The sequence below is a fragment of the Spermophilus citellus genome (assembly GCF_964194105.1).
Source record: "Spermophilus citellus genome assembly, chromosome: 4".
NCBI classification, from domain to species: domain Eukaryota; kingdom Metazoa; phylum Chordata; class Mammalia; order Rodentia; family Sciuridae; genus Spermophilus; species Spermophilus citellus.
This window is the reverse complement of record NC_138185.1, coordinates 156,253,090-156,275,520: the sequence shown is the minus strand read 5'-3', so window position 1 is coordinate 156,275,520 and position 22,431 is coordinate 156,253,090. Positions and strand designations below refer to the sequence as shown.

The following is a 22,431-nucleotide window of genomic DNA, read 5'->3' as shown; positions in this document are numbered from 1 at the left end:
TAAAATAGACAACAGGGGCTGGGGTTGTGACTCAGTGGTAGAGCGCTTGCCTAGCATGTAGGGGACTGGGTTCGATCCTCAGCACCACATAAAAATAAAATATTGTATCCACCTAAAACTAAAAAATAATTTTAAAAATATTTTTTAAAAAATAAATAAATAAAATATACAACAATCAGAAACAAGTCAAATGTCCATTAACTGATAAATGGAAAAACTATGACTTATGTATATAATGTGATATATAATAGAATACTACTCAGCAATTAAAAGATCAACTGTTGAAACATGGACAAATTACAAAATAATTCAGCTAAGTGATAAAAAAGAGTACAAACTATATGACTCCTGTAAAATTATAACAAAAACAAACTAATCTATAATAAAAGAAAACAAATCAGATGTTGCCTGGGGATGGTGGTGGAGGAAAGAATGAATTACAAAAGGGTACAAGGTGATTTTATCCATTGATAGAAGTATTTATCTAATTGTGGTGATAGATTACACACCCTAGTCTAAGTTTGCTGACTTTATTATACCTGGATAAAACTGGGGGGGGGGGGAGGAAATAATTTATCAACCAAAACTACAAATGTACACCTCACTTTTTGTAAATTATCCTACTGAGAGTTGGGTATTTTGCTCATCTGGTCAAGTGCCAGCCTAGTGAGCATGAGGCCCTGGGTTTGATTCCCAACACCAGAAAAAAAAAAAGAAAGAAAGAAAGAAGTTTGTACTATATATATACTCACAAGCATATGGATGTTCATGAAAAATTATAGTATTAAACATCCTGGAAGCAACCAAAGCTTCCATTAATATATAACTGATTTTAAATAGGTTGCTTTGGTGCAATCCTATATCTCAGCCACTAAGGAGGTCATAGGAGGATTCCAAGGTCAAGGCCAGCTTCAGCAACATAAAAAGACCCTGTCTCAAAATAAAAAAGGGCTGCAGATGTAGCTACCTAATTCAGTGGTACAGTAACCCTCAATTCAATTCCCAGTGATGGAGTGGGGGGGGGGTGTGAAGGTGACAGCATAAGATTTAATGCAATGTTTTTCTTAATTCCAAAATTGATCCTAACCACTATACCAAAAATCTCACTCTGTAAGCATAATCTAGGAACTAAAAACCCATAAGTAAACATGGCAATTTGGATAAAAACAGTATTAGTATACAGAATACGATTAAGAAGCACAGGTTCAATTTTGGGTTCTATCTTTTGTTATGAAAACAAAATGTTGAGGTCTACAGAAGTAGTACAGCAGGTGCTTTCCATGTTTTTCACCCAGTGTTCAATCCCCAGAACACTCCTCCAAAAAAAAAAAACAAAACAAGTTGGTATTTACATATGTATAGAACTCTCTTCTGTGAAGTATTTTATTCATCAATACACTTTAGTCATATGTTTTCAATAATTTCTACTTTGTTGTATACTAACTTCTGCATATAATACTTAAATTTTAGTTTTTAATTCCAAATAATACAAATTGGAAACATATAAACAGGAAACACAAATAATATATTTTTCAAGGAGAAATTACAAACACTAAACTTAAGCTGTTAAGTAATTTACTGACACCATTCCTACCATGAAGTGCATGATTTTGCATTTAGTTGCAGCACATTACATAGATCGTTTTTTTTGCAATTAACCTCTAAAAAGAATTAAATATTAATGGGTGTGCCAGATACAATTATGAGAAATAAGACATTAATAATCTGAATAATGAAGAAAGAAACATCTATTGCAACACTATATCTTAGAAATATATTTAATTTGCCTCAAGAGCAAGAATGTATTGTCTAGGGGCTGGGGATATAGCTCAGTTGGTAGAGTGCCTGCCTTGCATGCACAAGGCCCTGGATTCAATCCCCAGGATCACAAAAAAAAATAAATAAATAAATAAATATATATATATATATATATATATATTTTTTTTCTAAATTTTTGCTTATCAACATCAACTTAAGAACTCCCTTTGCTATCAATTGATTAGGTATAAAGCAAATATAGACAAAGAACTTACATCTGATAACATTTTCTTGATAATTTTAAGATACCAATTAGAAATTTTCAATAGTAATTAGCACTTTTAGAAAATTAAGTAACAGGGGCTGGGACTGTGGCTCAGCAGCAAAGTGCTTGCCTAGTACGTGTGAGGCCCTGGGTTCGATCCTCAGCACCACATAAAAATAAAACAAAGATATTGTGCCCAACTACAACTAAAAAATAAATTTAAGAAAAAAAAAGAAAATTAAGTAACATTTAACTCAGCAAAGTCCTATTCCATAAAATAAAAACTATACTTTATATAATTTGCTTCTACTTACATGCAATATTTTTGTCAAAATGTTTTTTTAAATTTTTTTTAACATTATCTTTTGGTATCTTTAAAGTAAAATTATTTTAAAATAAAATTAGACTGGGGATGTAGTAGGCATAAGGACCTGGCTTCAGTCTCCAACACAAAAAAATTAAGAGAATAATAAAACTAAAATTAAAACACAAATATTCAAAATTATATTCTTAATGCCAATATGTAGAAAAAGACTCCTAAGTAGTTCTCATGTGTTTTTCAATAGATCTCAAAAACACGGCATCTTACATGTCACACTTTACCAATCCTACTAATTGGTGAGGCTTTTCCCCTATAGCTCCTACTTCAAACACTCTACAGTAGCAAGAAATAAGACTGAATAAAACAACAGATTTTGGTAACATCAGAAACAGAACTAAAATATAGCATTTGTTTAGAAACAAGTTAGTGATAGCTAGAAAGTGAACACTATAGAATTATTTATGAAGAAATTATACTTAACATTGCTGGATTTCAGGACATACATATTTTAGTGGGATGAACTATTTCTAAGTAAATCAAAGTTTGTGCTAGATACAGTTTGCTTCAGTTGCCTGAAATTTGAATAGGAGGCTCATTAAATATATATAAAGTGATGCAGAGGCACTGCAACATATTGATGGAGGTCTCATTAATTTTCAATGATAAATCCACTATCATATTTATGTTCTAAAGAAATTTTTTGAGGTATACAATCATTTGTCTTCATTTCAAAATTCTGTTTCACATATTCTAACCTAGTATAAGGAAGCCTAACTCCAAAACACTTCTAATAAAGCCCATTTAATTTGATATTTAGTCTTTCTGTTGAGAATCTGTTTGACATATATATGTGTATAATTTATCTTAATATGTGATGTGAAAAATGAAATATGAAAACTAAAAATACTGTCAATCTCAAAATCATTTTCATAAATAATATATTAGGCTTTCTAACTGACATCTAATTATAACTCAAAACACAAACACTATGACACTGTTTAGATATAATTAATCAAAAATAAAGATGTGGCAAAATATAGCATGGCTGAATCATGATTGAATATTTAAACTTTTGTTGTTTAAGCTAGCATCCTAGAACTAGAATATAAACAAAAAATTGTTCTAAGTATATCAAAATGACTTTGGCAACATTGCAGTATTTTCATTTTATACATAAAATGGGTTTGAGTTGCAACCTTAATAAAAATTTTATTTAGAAAATGTATGATAATTTAATTGATTTAAATTTAATAATTTAAATTATTATTCATAATTTAACTGAATAATAACTAACCAGGATTTATTCAAAAAGAACAGAGAGGAGCTACACTGAAGTTTTCCCATCTGTTAAAAAAAAAAAGGAAGGCAGGTATGGAATAAAACAAGAGAAATGATTGCTAAGCTCCATCCAATTTTAAATTAACTGAGTCTTCCAACTTCCTATCAATCCTTTAGATAAAATAAACAGTGCTTTGTAACCTGTACTTTTGTATAAGCTTGACAGCCAAATCAAACTTTCCTAAAGGAGCTAATATTTAGAGCTTTCCTCTTCAGTGGCTGATCTGGACAAAACAATTTACGCATTTGGAACCACCCAACATTTTGTTCCCTTGATACCAACCCTGCAAAAATTTTCATCAATAAAGATGTACCCACCAAAATGATTTAACTCCCCAAAGGCCCCTTTCTTACACCAGCAGAATAGCTATAATCAGGCTGTAGGATTTCAGGTTTGTTTCTTGTTTCTTTAACAAATAGTACTTTGTTTAAATAAAGTATTTAATAAACAACATAAAGCCTACTCTCAGTACCATTATTACAAAGAATTTTTTTATAACTCTAAAGTTTCCTTTTCTTTCTTTAAAAAAAAAAAACCAAAGAAAAAAACAACCACTAATCTCCTTTTAATGACTCAAAAGAGCTAAAACACTATGAAATTAATGGAGGCAGAAACCATGTCCCACGTTCTTTATTGTATCTCTAATATAGTGTTTTCAAAACTCTTCAAGAACAAGATTCACCGGAAAAGGTAGTACAAAATGCAGGTCTTTCCTCAAAAATATTTCTAGTAAAGCTCAGAAATTAGCATTTTTAACAAACACCTCAGATGATTCTTAGCATGAGGCGAGTTTGAGAATAAATGGCTGAAAAATTTATTGAGTGTATGAGAAAGACTGCAAATTTATATTAATCAGTAAACACCAACAACTTATAAAATATTATTGAGCTTACTTTTTTTTTAAATATGTGTAACACATTTGAAACTTGAAAAAAACCATTAAAATCGCTAGGTTTAATTTTTACTCAGTTATTTTAATGCTGTACACTATCTCAGGGTTTAATTGTTAAGTAAACAAGAAGTAAATTGCCAAAAAGATTCTGGAAACTCAACCTAAAAAACTGTTCCAATTTTTTTTTTTTTTTGCATTCAGAATAGCAAAAATAAGTCTCTTGTTGTTGATAATAAGTTTATGCTTAAATTTACTTCATTTTTAATTTACTTGAACTACACTTCAACTAATTCTCATGGCAACATGTGGCATATACTAATAACAAAACCCACTGCACAAATGATAAAACCAAATCTCTAAGAGAATGACATTTTTGCTAAATGTACACAACTAATAATAAGCAGCAAACCTAGGATTCAACTCAGGCAGACTATCATCAAATATTTGATTTATTAGATACAGCATTCTATGCCCACCACAGAACAAACACAACCAGAAAACCAATTAATTGTTTTTATTTAACAGGAAACTGTTATGGTTTGGATGTGACATGTCCCCCAAAAGCTTGTGTGAGAGACAATGCAAGAAAGTTCAGAGGACAAATGATTGGATCATGAGAGCTTTAACCCAATCAGTGAAGGAATCTCCTGATGAAATTAACTGGGTATGGCTGAAGGTGGGTAAGATATGACTAAAGAAGGTAGGTTACTAGCAGTGTGCCTTTGCAATATATATTTTGTATGGGGCAAGTGGAGTCTCTTTCTCTCTGCTGCCTGATCATCAATGTAAGCCACTTTCCTCCCTCACACCCTTTCACCATGATGTTCTGTCTCACCTGGGGCTTGAGGAATGGAGCATGCTATCTATGGATTGAGACCTCTGAAACATGTGCCCCAAAATAAACTTTTGCTCCTCTAAAATAGTTCTTTTCAGGTCTTTTAGTTAACAGCAGTGAAAAAGCTGACTAAAACAGAAACTAATGTGCTACTGTTTTAGGTTCTTACAGAATGAAATAATTTTCATTTTAACAAATAATCTTTAAGATCTAATAGTTTCATATTACCTGTTTGAGTCTTAGGACACAAATTTGATAATATAACTTACAGGGAGAGAGATCTTAAAGAATGTCCATGAAGCAAAGATCCTCTGAAACTTTCTGATGCTTTAGGCAAAACCTCACAAAAATTTCCTCCAAAATAGAAAGCTAGATATGTATTCATGTATTGCTTAATGGCAGGGATATGTTCTAAGAAACCTGTTATTATTTAATCCTTGGGTTGACACCACAGAAAACACTTGCACAAACCTAGATGGTATGGGTCAATCACTGAACATGGCCTCTTGATGCAATCAAAAGACACAGCAAACCAGACAGAGAGGCACATGCTTATAATCCCAGCAACTCTGGAGGGTGAGATAAGAGAATCACAAATTTGAGGTCAGCCTCAGCAACCTAGTGAGACCCTAAGCAACTCGTCTCAAAATATATTTTGGGGGGGGGGGAGGCTGGAGATGTGGGTTGGTTGTTAAGCACCCTGGTACAAAAAAAATAGAGAAATACAGTAAAGGAGATATATGAGGCTGCTGCTGGCATAACGCAGCACATTGTTTTAAACATTTTTTATAAGTAGAAAGCATATACTCTAAAATAATGATAAATTAGTATAATAAATATATAAACCAATAACATTTGTTTGTTATCACTGTCAAGTACTGTGGGCTACACATAATTATACATGCTAATACTTTATATGACTGGGAACACAGCAGGTTTATTTACACCAGCATCAACTCAAAACATGAGTTTTTTTTGTGTGCTGACATCATAATAACTATGATATCATTAGGTGACAGGAATTTTTGACTATTATCTTATAGGGATGCAGCACATGACTGTATATAAAATAAATTTTTAAAAATAATTTTTCAGTATAGACAACAAGTAGAAAAGAGAAGAGTTGAAACAGGGCTATATATATATATATATATACACACACACACACATACAAAAAAGGAACACTTTAAACAATATAATTAAGAAATGCTTTATAACCACACTTTTAAAGGACTATAACTAAAAAGTTATACTGAATAAGAAAAGGAATTGAAATCAGTATATATTATCATACTGCATTTTTTGAGATGGTGAGGGTCTTGTTGATGCTACACAAGTACTTTACCCCCAACTTCACACTGCATTTTTTTAAATATTTTTTTAGTTGTCAATTGACCTTTATTTTATTTATTGATACATGGTGTTGAAAATCGAACCCAGTGCCTCACACATGCTAGGCAAGTACTCTGCCACTGAGTCACAACCCCAGCCCCACACTGCATTTTAAAGATTAAAATATGCTAAGAATCACTCTTCATCATATCAAAAAAATACATACAGTACAGTCATGAACCAATCCAAATAAAGTATTCATATCTATACATATCCTAGAGTTTAATATTCCTAGAGTTTTAGTAATGATATCTGGTCAAAGGAAAGACTACAGTTACTGACTACAATAAATTTCTCAATAACTATTAAGTTACCCAATGTATCATGATACAGTGGCATACACCTACAATCCCAGTAGTTACTAAGGAGGCTGAGGCAAGAGGATAACAAGTTCAGGTCTAGCCTCAGTAACTTAGTAAGATCATGTCTCAAAACAAAAATAAAAAGAGATAGTGATGTAGCTCAGAGACAAAGCACCCCTGATTTCTATCTCCAGTACTAGGGTGGGGGGGAATTACCCAAATGTTTGACGAGGACTGCCGGACAGCTTACAATTGACTAGTCTATGGCAAAACTAAAAACTAGACTTTCTAACTAGTGCTTCAGTATTCTTTCAACTTCTCAATCTGTCTCTGGACTATTAAAATACACAGAACCCCATGTCTTCTGTGGTAAAAGCAAAACTCACCTCCTTCAGGAGATGTGCTTTGAGATCTTCATCGTAATTACCATTCAGAAGATATGAGCTATTCCACAGATTTTACTAATCAACTTCAAAATACTCAATTTTTTAAAAATTCTTAGGAAAGTATTAGAGAAGGAGCTGACATAGTAAAAAGGTAATCAGAACTACAACAGAAAAAGACAAGCTAAAGAGACACAAGCAACTGCCAATTTTGAGCTTAAAAAGAAAAGGGAACATGTGTACAAAGACTTGAGAAATCTGCAAGACCACAGGAAGAAATAATTACTTAAAAATATAAGGCCAACCTTTTCCTAACAAATATGGTTAAGTAACTCATGCTAAACTAGTATTCCCACTATAAGCAACCATAAAACAAACATATTATATAAGAAAATTGTTTATACAGGCATTAGACAACAGGCAGTATAAGATATCCAACTCTGAAAGATGGGCAATTCATGGGGCTGAGGGTATAGGTCAGTGGTACAGGACTTGCATACCATGCTTGAGGACCTAGATGGATCCCCAACAATGCCAAAAAAGAAAAGAAACTTACAATATAAGTACAATGCCTCAGCTTTCTACCTGGGGACAATTTCCATGACTATGGCCCAGCAAAAAAAAAAAAAAAAAAAAGTTTAAGAAAGGCACAGCAGTTGTCCTTAACTAAATGAGCAAAGATTAGAGGTCAGGGTAGTTACTGTGATTGAAATCCACAAGTCAGAGGAGTGATATGTGTGTGGGTTCAATATAAATTCCTGGCCAAGGATTAGGATGCATTTGAGAAAGTCAAAACCAATCAAGGCTTAAGAGAGTGTCTAAGAAAGAAATCCAAACTAGAAGTTAAGGAGTACTGGGTTTACTTCAGAGTTCCTACAGGCCAGAGCAGAAAAACCACATTAACATGCTCAGAGATACCAAAATGAGATACCAAAAATGCCTCAACTAAGGTAAGCTCCATATCCTAGAATAAGACTACTTTCTCTAGACTCACCCTAACAAAGCACAAATTCAAGTCCCAAGAAGTTTTGCAAGGAATTAAAGATTATAAGTTTCAGCTTAGAGATACAGCTCAGTGGTGGAATGTTTGCCTAGTATGCATGAGGTCCTTCATTCAATACCTAGCAAAGCATTTAAAAAAAAAAAAAAAAAAGATTATAAGTTGGAGGTTGAGTTGCACTAAAGGAAGGAAACTCAATAGGTACTCCACAGATCATTCTAGCAGAGTGAAACAAAACCTACACGTTTGAGGTACTCTGCCAGTATTGATGCTCCTCAGCTCATCATAATTTAAAAATACCATCAGTCAATAAATGCAGTCAAAAATGCATTTATTTGGTTCTCAGGGTTGAGCTTTTCCAGCAAGTGCATGTGTGCCATGGTCTCAGTCAGCATGTCCATGAGTAGGTCTTGCTGCAGCTTCAGGATCTGGCTAAGTTACCCAATCTAACCTCAAACTCCCAAGCTCAAGTGATCCTCCTACCTCAGTCTCCTAAGGAGCTGGGATAAGGCATGTGCTACTGTGCCCAGCTTAACTGAGGTATAACTGACATAATAAACTACATATATTTATGATAAAATGCATTTATTTGATACCTCTAAACTACTGGACTCAAGGCTTTATCAACACATGCTGCTGTAGAATAGGTTCTCTACCATTGTGATGGCTGACTGGGAGCTGCTGCTTGCTGCTGCCACCCAGCATCTTAAGAGAGTATCATACTATATATCATTAGTCAAGGAAAAGATCAAATCTCAAAGTACAGTTTCCACTGAAGGTTTTCATACTACTACTACAAAGTCAAAAAATCATAAGTCATACTGTGATAATCTGGGGATTATCTGAAATTGAACTACCTAGAAGAATTTTTTAAAAACCAATGCTCTTCACAAAAAAGATAACAAAATCCAGTATTTCTATAATGCATCATCTACAATTAAAAAGTATTAAACAATGGGTTTGGTGGTACATGCCTTGTAATTCCTCCTATAAATTCCAGCAACTTTCAAGGCTGAGTCTGGAGGATTACAAGTTTGAGTACAGCCTCATCAGTTTAGTGAGGCTCTAAGCAACTTAGCCAGCTCCTGTCTTAAAATAAAAAATAAAAAGGTTTGGCGATGTAACTCAGTGGTGAAGCATCTCTGGGGATTAGATTTCCAGTACCAGAAAAAATAAAATAAATAGATAAATGTGAACTATAGTAAAGAAATAAGAAAGCAGTCAAAGGAAACCAAACACCTTGGATGAGTGCCCTTTCCAAATGTTTCTTGCAGGGGTTCTGTTTCCTAATATGCACAAAGGGACTAAATATTAGTTATAATGAATTAATACCAATTAATTACTATCAACAAATAAACTGAATCCTAATCTGATAAACTTCTAAATATAACTAACAATTTGGAGGAAACAGGAAGACAGAGGAACACATCAAACAATACCAAATAGATGCAATAAGCAAAATTCAGGCTCTTCAAGGATAACTCCAGCACAAACTATTCATACCATCAATGCATAAGAGAGAGGGGGAGGAAAAATAGGAGCATAGAAAAAAGTAAGAAAGAGAATGAATTTAAATAAATATGACAAAATACTAATTTTCAGAATGGTAGGTAAATTATTTTGTTTATCACTTTGTGTCTTTTATATATATTTAAAATGAAAAAATATATATTTAGTAAAACTAGATGCATGTACAGTTTCCAGAGAAAAGTTTTACCAGGAATAGCTAGAGCAGAAATAAATTATTAAAGACTGTAGTTAAACAAAAATTTAATAATTAGCCTTTAGAATTCTATGGAAGGCCTATTTCTTGAAATAGGAGAGCATGCTAAAGAAAAAAAAAACATGCTCTTTTCTTCATCTGATACAAAGTTCATACTTACGTTGAAAAAAGAAAAAAAATAAATCCAATCTTCTATGTGCATATAGTCAATTATGGTAGACTGAACTGATATATAAAAAATATATATACTTCTTCAGTTGCTAGAAACTAAGGGAGAAAAATATTTGCATAACGTCTTATCTCTTTATTTTCTCTCCTTCCCACTACTGTATTTTTTCCATAAACAGTATTTCTAATTAGTCTTTCCAAAAATCATATTTTTATCTCACTTTATCACTTGCTTCCTAAAATGTCTTTACTACTTGAAGACCTGAGCAAAAAAATAATAATAATAAGTTAACAAAATCATGCAGAAGCCAGTCTTCAAAACTGACTGACTACCCCTGCCTCACAGTAAATACCTCCAATGTTTCAACAAGGTTAGTTAGTGTAACAAAATGCAGCTGAAGAGGATGGACTGTAAAGTAGATGCTTAGCATGCTCAAGGCTCTGGATTCCATCCCTGACATCACACACACACACACACACACACACACACACACACACACACACACACACAAATCCATTGCAGAAATAATGGTGGTAAGTCACTTCTGCCACTAGGTTTTAAAAGATTCTATGGCTTTCAGTTCTCTCGCCCCACCCCCGCCTTCTCTCTTCCCCTCTCTGCTTCCTTCCCGTCTCCCTACTAAACAAGGATACAACAAAAGCAATTTCTAATTTAAACTATTATTTTATAATTGTCCAATAAAATGCCTTTTCTTAACTGAAATCCCATAATCTTCCTCATTGGTTAATTTCTGCTTGGCCAGAAAATTACACTCCATAACCATCCAAAAGAACAAACTCCCTTTCCATTAGCACCTGGCACAGGAATATAGAGAAAAACCAAACCAAACTTTTCTAAAAACCTAATAGTCTATCTACAGTGTTTGCCCTTTTTCCACACATTCCACTTGATTACTTTTACTATATTTCTAATCTTAAAACTATTCTCACAGCTAACAATACTATGTAAAGCAAAGGAAAATAAAGATTAGTTAGAAAAGGCAATCAAATTAAAACCCCCTATAACAAAACTATAGCCATCATGCAATTTATGCATACCTAATGACCTTGTCCACCATACTGTAGATCATCCCCACCACCCACAGTGGTGCATACCTGTAATCCCAGCAATTTGGGAGACTGAGGCAAGAAGATTACAAGTTCAAAGTCAGCCTCAGCAACTTAGTGGAGCTCTCAGCAACTCAGTGAAACCTTCTCAAAATAAAAAAACAAAAAGGGCTGGGCTGTGGCTCAGTGGTAAAAGGCCTCAGGATTCAATCTCCATTATCAAAAAAGAAAGAAAAAGAAACTTTACGAACGGATAGAGATGTGGCAGTAGAAAAGCCTGCCTTGCTTGGCAAGGCCTAGGTTTGGCACCCAGCACCAACCAAAAATTTTTTAAAAAAGTAATAAAAAGAAACCTTTCAGAGAAAATACAGGAATATAATATGTGCTCACCATTATATAGTACATTTAATCCAAAAACGTGTGGGTTTTTTTTCAGAACCACTTTTACTGAACCACATTAGACCAAGAAAACCTGACAAGAACCCCTTTGATCAATTCCTACACTTATTCTTCAAAATACACATACAATCTCCCTCCCTTCACCACCACCATTCCACCAAAATGGACACTCTAGAGTCATACTTAGTGGGCTCCAGATCTCACAGGACCCACTTAATAAGGGGTCGTGCGCAAACTTGGTCTTCCTTCCCTGTGAGATGGGAATGATATCAATACCTACTTCATAAGGCTGTTTTGACAATTAAGTGAGATAATTCATGGTAAGAGCTCAGAAAAAATGCCTGGCATGTAATTTCCACTCAATAAATGTCAGCCATTATTTTATATACAAAAATAACTGCCTAGAGTCTTCATTTTCTTCCTTTTAATGATTAAAGTCCAACTGAATCCATCAGGACAAGTGAACTTACAAAGTTTTCCTATTTACTCATACAATCTATAGCAGCAATATAATCACTCAGTGATTATAAGCTTTCATAACATTTTTAGTCTTTTCAATAAAAACATTTCATGTGAAATTAAACACTCCAATTCCCCACACTTTTAACCAGGAATGACTAGAGCCCAGCTGAAACACGAAGTTTGGAAATGCAGTCGGGATTTTCACTAACTGGGGGGTAGGGAGGATCCGCAGTTCAAAGCAGGCCAGAGCCGCTTAAGGCCAGTGGTTACAGGCCATTTAAACGAGCGACCGTTCTCTTTGCCCATTTTTCTCCTCAGTTATTAAATTAACGACGCCCTTTACTTTCCGGAGCCGGAGCCGAGGCCAAACATCTCCCGGTTACTCTCCTCCCACCCGGTGTCTCTCCCCCAACAATTTACTGCCACCAGACTCACAGAGTGTGTCCGCACACGTTCACCATCAGCTTCAGGGAGGGGTTCCGGTATTTGGTGGTCTTACACCGAGGGCAGCCCTGATCGTCCATGGTGTCTCCTCTACCTACTGACTCTCCTGACTCTACTCTGGACACCAACACCTCAAGAACCCCCCAGACCCGTCGCCAAGTGGGTTCCTACCAACAGGCACCTAACCGGGACCGTCCCTTCGCGAAAGAGCACCGGCTAGGAACTAGGTGCTACAACAGAAACGTTCCGGCAGCGAGTTCTCAAATCCTGTTCCTCGGATTTGGTCTGAACCTTAGATAAGGCAGCTCAATAAGAGGGCTTTTTCAGTTATATGCTATGCGCCTAGTTGCACTTTTCAAGATACCCACAATTGGGAAGATAAATTCCATATTTTTTTCTGTCTGGAAACAATCAAGATTTATGCCTGTGTACTATTCAATAATTCAGAGTAGTAATTTCTTTCGGAAAACTAGATAGCCTGTGCTTTATACTTATCCCTTATACTTGCATAGCCACGTAAGCTCAGAAAATTATATGTGTTTTCAGATATAAAGTTTGGAAAAATTACCTAGACCGATAGTCTTTGCACCAATATCACAAAGTCTCACGAAATGTCATAATATTCCTATAAAAACCTGACATCTGTTCTGCAGAGAACTCTCCCTCGAGGCGGTCAAGCATGCTTAACGGTATCACCTGACTCAAATAATCTACTCCTCGCATCAAAGACAATTATTTTTCTTAAGTATTTCCCGAAATACTTAAGAAATATATATGTGTGTGTGTGTGTGTGTGTGTGTACATACACACGTATGTATACATATTGCTTTTGTTGTATCACAAGACCTGCGAGGCGAGTCTCTTTTTAGAAATTTTTTAAATATTTTTTTCAAGTTGTTGATGGATATTTATTTATTTATTCATTTTTATGCGGTGCTGATAATCAAACCCAGTGCCTCACACATGCTAGGCAAGCGCTCTACCACTGAGCTACAACCCCGGCCCTCTTTTTAGAATTTTAACCCACGCTCAAAGCATTTTTCAAGAAGGTAAATGGAAGTGTGTAAACAGCTCAATTAGGTAAGTTCATGAATAAGGCACACATCTTATTCATCTCCAAAATAAACATTTGTTGATAATTAATGAATAAATAAAATACATGAATTGATGACTATTAAATAACAGCATAGTGTTTTTGGTTTTGGGGGTTGTTTTGTTTTTGTTTTTGGGGTACTGGGGATTGAATCTAAAGGTGCTTAACCACTGACCCACATCCCCAACCCTTCTTTTATTTTCATTTTTAATATTTACTTATTTTTATGTGTTCTTTTTAGATATACATGACAGTAGAATGTATTTTGATATACATACTTTGGAGTATAACTTATTCTAATTAGATCCCATTCTTATGGTTTAATGTGATGTGGAGTTACACTGGTTGCATATTCATACATGAGCATATGAGAGTTATGTCCAATTCATTCTTTCCTATTCCCATCCCTCACCCTTCACTTCATTCCCCTTGGTCTAATCCAGTGAAATTCTATTCTCTCCTTACCCTTTACTGTGTGTTAACATCAGAGAGAACATTTGACCTTTGGTCTTTTAGGATTGGCTTATTTCATTTAGCATGATAGTCTCCAGTTCCATCCATTTACTGGAAAATGCCATAATTTCATTCTTCTTTATGGCTGAGTGTATATATATGCCACCTTTTCTTTATTCATTCATTCATTGAACAGTACCTAGGTTGGTTCCATAGCTCAAGCTATTGTGAATCCAGCTGCTATATACATTGATGTGGCTATGCCACTGTAGTATGCTGATTTTAAGTTATTTGGGTATATACTGAGGAGTGGGATAACTGGGTCAAATGGTGGTTCCATTTCAAGTTTTCTAAGGAATATCCATACTGCTTTGCAGAACAGTTGCACCACTTTGCAGTCCCACCAGCAATGTATGCATGTACATTTTTCCCCACATCCTCATCAACATTTATTTTTACTTGTATTCTTGATAATTGCCATTCTGAATAGAATGAGATGGAATCTCAATACAGTTTTAATTTGCATTTCTGTAATTTCTAGAAATGTTGAACATTTTTTCATATATTTGTTGACCAGTGATATTTCTTCTTCTGTGAAGTGCCTGTTCAGTTCTTTTGCCCACTTATTGATTGGGTTATTTGTTTTGTTGTTTTTTTGTTTTGTTTTGTTTGGGTTGTGTGTGTGTGTGTGTGTGTGTGTGTGTGTGTGTGTGTTAGTTACAGTTTTTGAGTTCTTTATATACCCTAGAGATTAATGCTCTATCTGAAGTGCAGGTGGCAAATATTTTCTCTCATTCTGTAGGCTCTCTGTTTACATTCTTGATTGTTTCCTTTGCTGGGAAAAAGCTTTTCAGTTTGATACCATCTCATTTATTGATTCTTGATTTTACTTCTTGTGCTTTAGGAATCTTGTTGAGAAAGCTGGTTCCTAAGCTGACATGATGGAGAGTTGGGCCTACATTTTCTTCTAGTAGGCACAAGGTCTCTGTTCTAATGCCTAGGTCCTTGATCTACTTTTTTTTTTTTTTTTAGTGAGAGAGAAAGGGGGGAGAGAGGGGGGGAGAGAGGGAGGGAGGGGGGGGGAGAGAGGGAGGGAGGGAGGGGGAGAGAGGGAGGGAGGGAGGGGGAGAGAGAGAGAGAGAGAGAGAGAGAGAGAGAGAGAGAGAGAATTTTAATGTTTATTTTTAGATTTTGGCGGACACAAGATCTTTGTTGGTATGTGGTGCTGAGGATCGAACCCGGGCCGCACAGCATGCCAGGCGAGCGCTCTACCGCTTGAGCCACATCCCCAGCCCCCTTGATCTACTTTGAGTTCAGTTTTGTGCAGGGTGAGAGATAGGAGTTCAATTTCATTCTGCTATGTATGGATTTCCAGTTCTCCCAGTACCATTTGTTGAAGAGGTCATTTTTGATTTTGAGACAGGATCTCACTAGGTTGCTAAATTGCTGAAGCTGGGTCTTGTAATCATCTTTCTTTGACCCAAATTCTATCAGAAGTAAGCATGCAGAAAAGTTTTTTCAAAATAACCCATATAATAAATATTAATGAATTTTAACTCTTCATAACACTTTTGCTCTTTTCAATAAAACTATAGCCAGGCATGGTGGTACACACCTATAATCTCAGTGGCTTGAAAGCCTGAGGCAGGAGAATTGCAATTCTAAAACCGGCCTCAGCAATTCAGCAAGACCCTGTGTCAAAATTTAAAAATTAAAGGACTGTGGATGTAGCTCCATGATAAATCATCCCTGAGTTCAATTCCTAGTACCTAATATAGAAAAGAACAAATGGAAAGGAACTGTGCAACTCCCACTCTTTTAAAACAGTGAAACCAGTAGGCAATCCATAGGCTGAAAATACAATTAGGATTTTCATCAGATATAGAGGAAGAACCTGATAAATAGCCAGACATCACATCTGGGAAATAGCAGGCCAAGGCAGGGTATGGCAGCATAGAGTTTTACATTAGTACACAAACATTAGTGATAAACCTAATAAGTAAGCAATATTATCTCTTTGATCATAATTTTATTCACTAACAGGAATAACCAGCAGGTGTAGTGGCCACATGCCTGTAATCTCAGCAACTCAGGAGGCTGAAACAGGAGGATCATAAGCTCAAGCCCAGTCTCAGCAATTTAGCCAGTCTATCTGGAAATAAAACTTAATAATAAAAAAATAAACTGTGAATATAGCTCAGTGGTAAAGCACTGCTGGGTTTGATCCCCAGTACAAAAAAAAAAAAAAAGAGTTAACCAATGAATGCTTACTAAATTAGGCAGCACAAATGTACTGACCTGGGGGCTTTTTAATACTGCTATTACTTACTTTAAAAGACCACATCCAAGCCAGTTACATGATTCAGAGTGACGTTCTCCAGATATAAAGGCAAACTTAAGATCTTTATATGTTTAAATAACAGGAAACTTTGGTGGAAAAAGAAATGTGGTTCTTGAGAAAATAAAGTCTTTAATAAATATAACATTGAGAAGTCATTCATTCAGTTGGCATTGCAGTTTATCAGTACTGGAACTGTTTTAATCATGTCTTTCAAAGGAGACCCCCAACCTTGTGAATTGAATTGCTTTTCCTTTCTCCTAAACCTTAAAACCAAGGAAAGAACAGAGCACCTACCTGTAATCCCAGCAACTTGGTAGGCTGAGGCAGGAGATTGCAAGTTTGAGGCCAGCCTGAGAAATTTAGCAAGACCTTTAGCAACTTAGCAAGACACTGTCTCAAAAATAAAATAAAATTACCTTTAAATTTTTTTAATTTAATTTTTTCCAAAAAAGGACCAGGGATGTACCTCAAAGGTAAAATGCCTCTGGGTTAAATTCTTAGTACCCAAATAATAATAAAAATAATAATAGAAAAAGGAAAGAAAACATTGAAGATTGTGTGGGAGGAAACTTCTACCAGCTTTACCATTTTACCATGTTGTAAACTGCTAAAGAGAGCATGACAGCAACAGCTGACTTAGAACTCTTTCATATATAAGTTTTACTCAGGAACTACAGGCAGTAGAAAATAGTGTTTATAGATGGTCTCTAGCACTAAAAGAACCAGATTAAAATGCTGGCATCTTCACTTACTAGTTACAGAACCTCAAGCCTTAATTCTCCTAGTAATAAATTGAAAATACTTTTAAAGATTAAATAAGGTATTTCATCTAAAGTGCCTAATATAGTGCCTAAGAACAGTGATAAAAGTTTAACATTATTAATAGTAGTATTGATGTATTAGCAGTAACATTAAATAATGGAGCAGTGTAAGGTAATAGGCAGACCCTCACCTTCTTTCATATCAGACAGACTTGGCTGGGCTTGGTGGTGCATGCCTGTAATCCCAACAATCGAGGAGGCTGAGATAGAAGGATCAGAAGTTTCACCAGAAGTTTCTCAGTAATGGAGTAAGGCCCAAAGCAATTTAGTAAGACCCTATCTCAAAATAAAAATTGTTTAAAAAGCTAAGGATGTAGCTCAGTGGTAAACTGCCCCTGGGTTCAATCCCCAGGACCAAATAATAGTAATAAATTAAATAAATAAATCAGACAAATCTGCATTTGAGCCAAATTTTTTATCCCTTACCTCAACTTGCTTCCTCCGTGTAATATGCTTCAAGGATTGCTATATGGTTAAATTATATAACATGGACATATATAAAGTCCCCACTACAACATTTGGTGTATAACAGAAACTCTGAAACATCATCATCAGTGGCAGGGCTCAATTCACATAGAAGAGTCAAGAGAGTTTTGAGGAGAAAATCGCTGCTAACAACAGGTTTCTGATTCAAATGGAAATACAGCCTGGGTAGAAGAACCATAAAACTGGGTTAGGGGATGTAGTTCAGTGGTACAGCACTTGCCTACCATGTACAAGCCCTGGGTTCTATCCCCAGCACCAGAATAAAACACATATATAATTTTAAAAATCAGCAAACTATTACGTTTCCTACATTTCTGAAAATAGCTGCAGGGACCAACTGAACCCATTATTTCTCTTCCTAAATTTGCTCATCCTCTAGCATTCCCAACTCAATTAACAGTAGATTCTACCTTCCTTAGCAGGGTTTCTTAAATGTAGACCTACCTGTTCAGCCTCAAGGCTATGCAACCACATCTGGCTTCTCTTGTCTGAAGAGCATATTTATAGCTTTATTTCTTAATTAGGGATAGCTTTTGTTCTCCAATTCTTATGGAAAATAGTCTGTACCCAGAAGCCAGTGTGGTTTTACTGGGCCAAACAATCAATCACAATGCTGGTCCTCTGGCCCAGAGAGTCGTATAGGGCTCTTATTGGACCAATCAGAGATCTGCTATGGAATTTTTCAAACTGTCAGTAAGGGAAAAGCAGAAGAGCCACTTTGATGGCCATGAAAAAAAAAAAATGTGAGCTGGGAGCTACTGGGAGCTGGAGTCCCCACCTTCTGAGAAAAGTTTCTTTGAAAACTAAATCCATGAGAAAGGCAGAGACAAGTAGAGTAACACAGTTGGTCCTCAAATCCAGCCAGCTGCACTCCTGTCCTTCCCATTGTGTGCTATCAAGATTCAATAAATTCATCTTTTTTGCCTATGCCAGTTCAAAGAGCTTCTGGCTCCTGGGAAAATTCATATCATCACAAAAAAGCAAGAGTGCTGCTATGCCAGGAGATGATTAGAACCTGGCATTCGATCAGTCTCTGCCAGGATGTCTTCCCTCCACAATCGCCCATGTGACTCACTAGGTCCCCTCTGTCTCAATTACAACATAGCAGTGTTCTACACAGCCAGATCTGTTGGTCACTGAATTCTCAAGCATTATTATCTAAGGCTCCCTCTTCCAGTCTTAATTCTTCTAGCACAAATTTGGAAAACCCCAGAAAAGAATTTTGATTATTTTGGTTTGAGGCAAGTGCCCATCCTAGACCAATCAATGGGGGCTATGAGATGATGCACAGACACAGCTCTTTAGGCTAGCAGGAAAAGATACAGAAACAAGCAGCTTGGTTTTCTGATGTTTTTCACACTCTCGTAATTCCAGCCTCAGCTCTTTTCCCAAATCACAACACAGGTAACACTGCATGTCATGTCAACACAACAATGTTGCCAACAGAGAAAGCAGAAACAGGTATTCATCAACTTAAAAAATATTGTAGTTGTAGATGGATACAATATCTTTATTTTATTTATTTATTTTATGTGGTACTGAGGATCGAACCCAGGGCCTCACACATGCTAAGCAAGCACTCTAACATTGAGCTATAACCTCAGCCCATTATTTATCAATTTTACAAGCCATTTGGCAAAATAAGTACCCTGAGATAAACTCCATGCACAGTCTGTTATCCCAGACTGTGCAATATAGCCATGTTTGAGTCCATTTTGAACTGCTGACAAGAATAAGCTCTGAGGCTCCTGCTGCAAATAAATAAATCCTAGAGATTTATTTTATTTTAATTGGATTTCATTTCTGACCCTATAAGCATCTCTTCCTGTCATTGATGAAGGCCTGTCATAAAAGGTCACTGCTGCTTCTGTGTAATCTGTTGAACTTTTTTTTTTTTTTTGGTTGTTCACAACATTACAAAGCTCTTGACATATCATATTTCATACATTAGTTTGAAGTGGGTTATGAACTCCCAATTTTACCCCAAATGCAGATTGCAGAATCACATCAGTTACACATCCACAATTTTACATAATGCCCTATTAGTAATTGTTGTATTCTGCTACCTTTCCTATCCCCTACTATCCCCCTAATCTGTTGAACTTGATGTTCTAGAATACACAGAAAACATACAGAAGCCCAATATGTGCTTTTCTAAGTCAATGCACTATATTTGATTGAAACTAATTCTGAAGCAGATTCCTATGACCTGATATTGGATAATCCCTAATATAACCAAAGGTATTTAAATTAGGCACATAAAACTGAAGTCTCCTACTTTGCAAAATTACAAGGATGATAACATTTACTAAGGATTAATTATATATCAGGTGTTTGGGGGCACATCTTATTTAATCCTGCAACAACCTTGTCTACTTTTTATAGTCAAGTAAATGGCAGAGTTAGGATTAAATCTATGTCTAAGTTGCTGGTTTTCAAAACCCTGTACTTCCCACCAAACCATACTACCTCCTGTCTACTTTCCTCTGATACACATGCCTTAAAATTTCAAGGAACTAGCTGGGCACAGCTATACAGAATACAACCTTGTATTCCCAGTTCTCAGCAGACTAAGGCAGGGGAATCGCCAAGTTCCAGGCCAGTCTTGGCAACTCAGCAAAACCCTGTATCAAAAAAATAAATTAATTAATTAAAAAGGACTGGGGATGTAGCCCAGGGATAAAGTGCCACTGGGTTCAATCCCCAATATTGCAATAAATAAATAAATATTCAAGAAACTAAATGCAATGTGTATCCTATACTAGATTATGAAACAGAAAGCAGACATTAGTAGAAAAACTACTGAAATCCAAATAAAGCCTAGAATTTAACAAGTAGTAATGTGCTGATGTTAATTTGTTCAGGCAAATGTACCCTTCTAATCTAAGATGTTAACATTAGAGGCAACCATGTGAAGAGGAAGTGGGAACTCTATGTATTTTTGTGATTTTTCCACTAAGGCAAAATTATTCCAAAATAAAAAGTATGATTTAAAAAATTAAAGAAAAATTTGAACCTCAGGTATTGTCCTGAAGCTTGATACCTAACTGGATGTTTCCAAAAGAGTAGAAGCAAGTGGTTTTTCCTGTGACTATGAATTTTAAATCTACCAAAGACATCACTTCTGGCTTCATCAGATTAGGTTAATATAAAAACAAATTAAATACTATGTCAAATGACATCTTGGTTGACCAGCAATAAAATGCAGCCCCACAGTAATAAAGAAAACCTCTCATCAAGCTGATCATGACAGCAGGTGACCTAACCAGCTGTTTATAATGTGCTGCAGTAGGCAGTTATGGCTAGTTGGGAAGCAGAAAGGATGCAAGGCCATCCTGAAGTAAAGGTTAGGATGATGTCATTAAAAGGTTGGATTCTGAGAAAGAGCAGCAGCTGCCAGATCCAGTTGACCCACAGTAGTCAGAGGCAGAAATGGGTTTATCCCTGAGTTAGGACCTCAAGCAAACCTTGAAGAAGAGAGACAACTGAAAACAGCAACAGACTGCACCCCACACACTCAGCCTCAGACCAGAGGGCAATCTTCCATCTATTTATGTTTGGAGAGAGCTGCTGATCTTGCACTGATCTCCTCCACTACACCACTCATAAAGTAAAGAATGGTGTTTCTTCCAGAAATATCATCTTCAGGAAAGGAACTATTTATCCAGAAACTATCCATCCCCAGCACCCAGGTGGGGGTGGGGCAGTATTTATACATTTATATTAAAAATATTCTAAGACTTAAATTTCCAGACTGTTATAATTCTAAGCTTAGATCTCTTTTACACGACGTATCCAGGATAAACATATGGCTTAATATTCTGTATGCTTAATTACATCATGTTCATCCCAGTTGGATTGCCAGTCCTTCAAGTGATAAGGTTAAGCACATTTAAAAAAAAAAAAAAAAAAAGGTTTCTTCTTTTTGCCTTTTCAGTGGGCTGCTCACACCATTTACTTCAAAGTTTTCAAACATTTTCCTCCTTTGAAATTTTAATTTACTCTAAATGCTTGCCCCCACAGAATATTCTCCAGTTCCATTCAATCCTGGACCCTTTTGAATAGAAATCCTTGACAAAAACATCAAGGGGGTGGGATTATGGAGACATACTGAGAAGCTTCTGAATTGTCCTCTGAAGTTCTGTCATCTAGATGCTGAGGGTGTCTCTTTGTTCAGCCGTCCAGACCATAAGGCCACACAACTAATGTGCCCTCTGGAATCACAGGATCTTTCTTTGAAAGAGTTGTCCAGTTTTCAGGGTACATTAGGTAACTGCCCGTACAGCAGCACAGCCAGAAAAGAATGTCGGTGCTTGCCTTCAGGTATAGGTGCCCGGGGGTCAGGAGCAGAGGGAAAGGCAAGGGGTGGAGTAGGAGGCGGGTGATCGACAGGGATAGACACAGTGTCTCCTCCTCCCTCTGAATGCGAAATAGCCAATGAGGTGGCGCGGCCAGGCCGGCCCGGCCGCCAGTGCCATATAGTAT

General features: G+C 36.0%; 1 protein-coding gene and 1 long non-coding RNA gene across 3 annotated transcripts in view; both read right to left on the bottom strand.

The window, feature by feature from the left end:
* Window positions 1-22,431, bottom strand: part of MNAT1 (MNAT1 component of CDK activating kinase) — a 258,540-nt gene that overhangs the window by 234,467 nt on the left and 1,642 nt on the right. The window contains exon 1 of one of the 2 annotated variants that reach the window (XM_081288977.1): window positions 12,744-12,963. The exons of the other annotated variant lie outside the window; for it this stretch is intronic. Coding sequence (XP_081145103.1) covers window positions 12,744-12,832 — 89 coding nt within the window. The 5' untranslated portion in view covers window positions 12,833-12,963. Of the gene's footprint in view, window positions 1-12,743; window positions 12,964-22,431 lie in introns of those variants that run through there. 2 annotated transcript variants of the gene reach the window in all.
* LOC308646276 lies at window positions 16,321-22,406 on the bottom strand. The gene is made up of 5 exons (XR_014021348.1): window positions 22,058-22,406; window positions 20,493-20,570; window positions 17,592-17,660; window positions 16,934-16,989; window positions 16,321-16,450 (listed from the first exon to the last, which is right to left on the bottom strand). It is a non-coding gene; the product is annotated as an uncharacterized lncRNA (long non-coding RNA).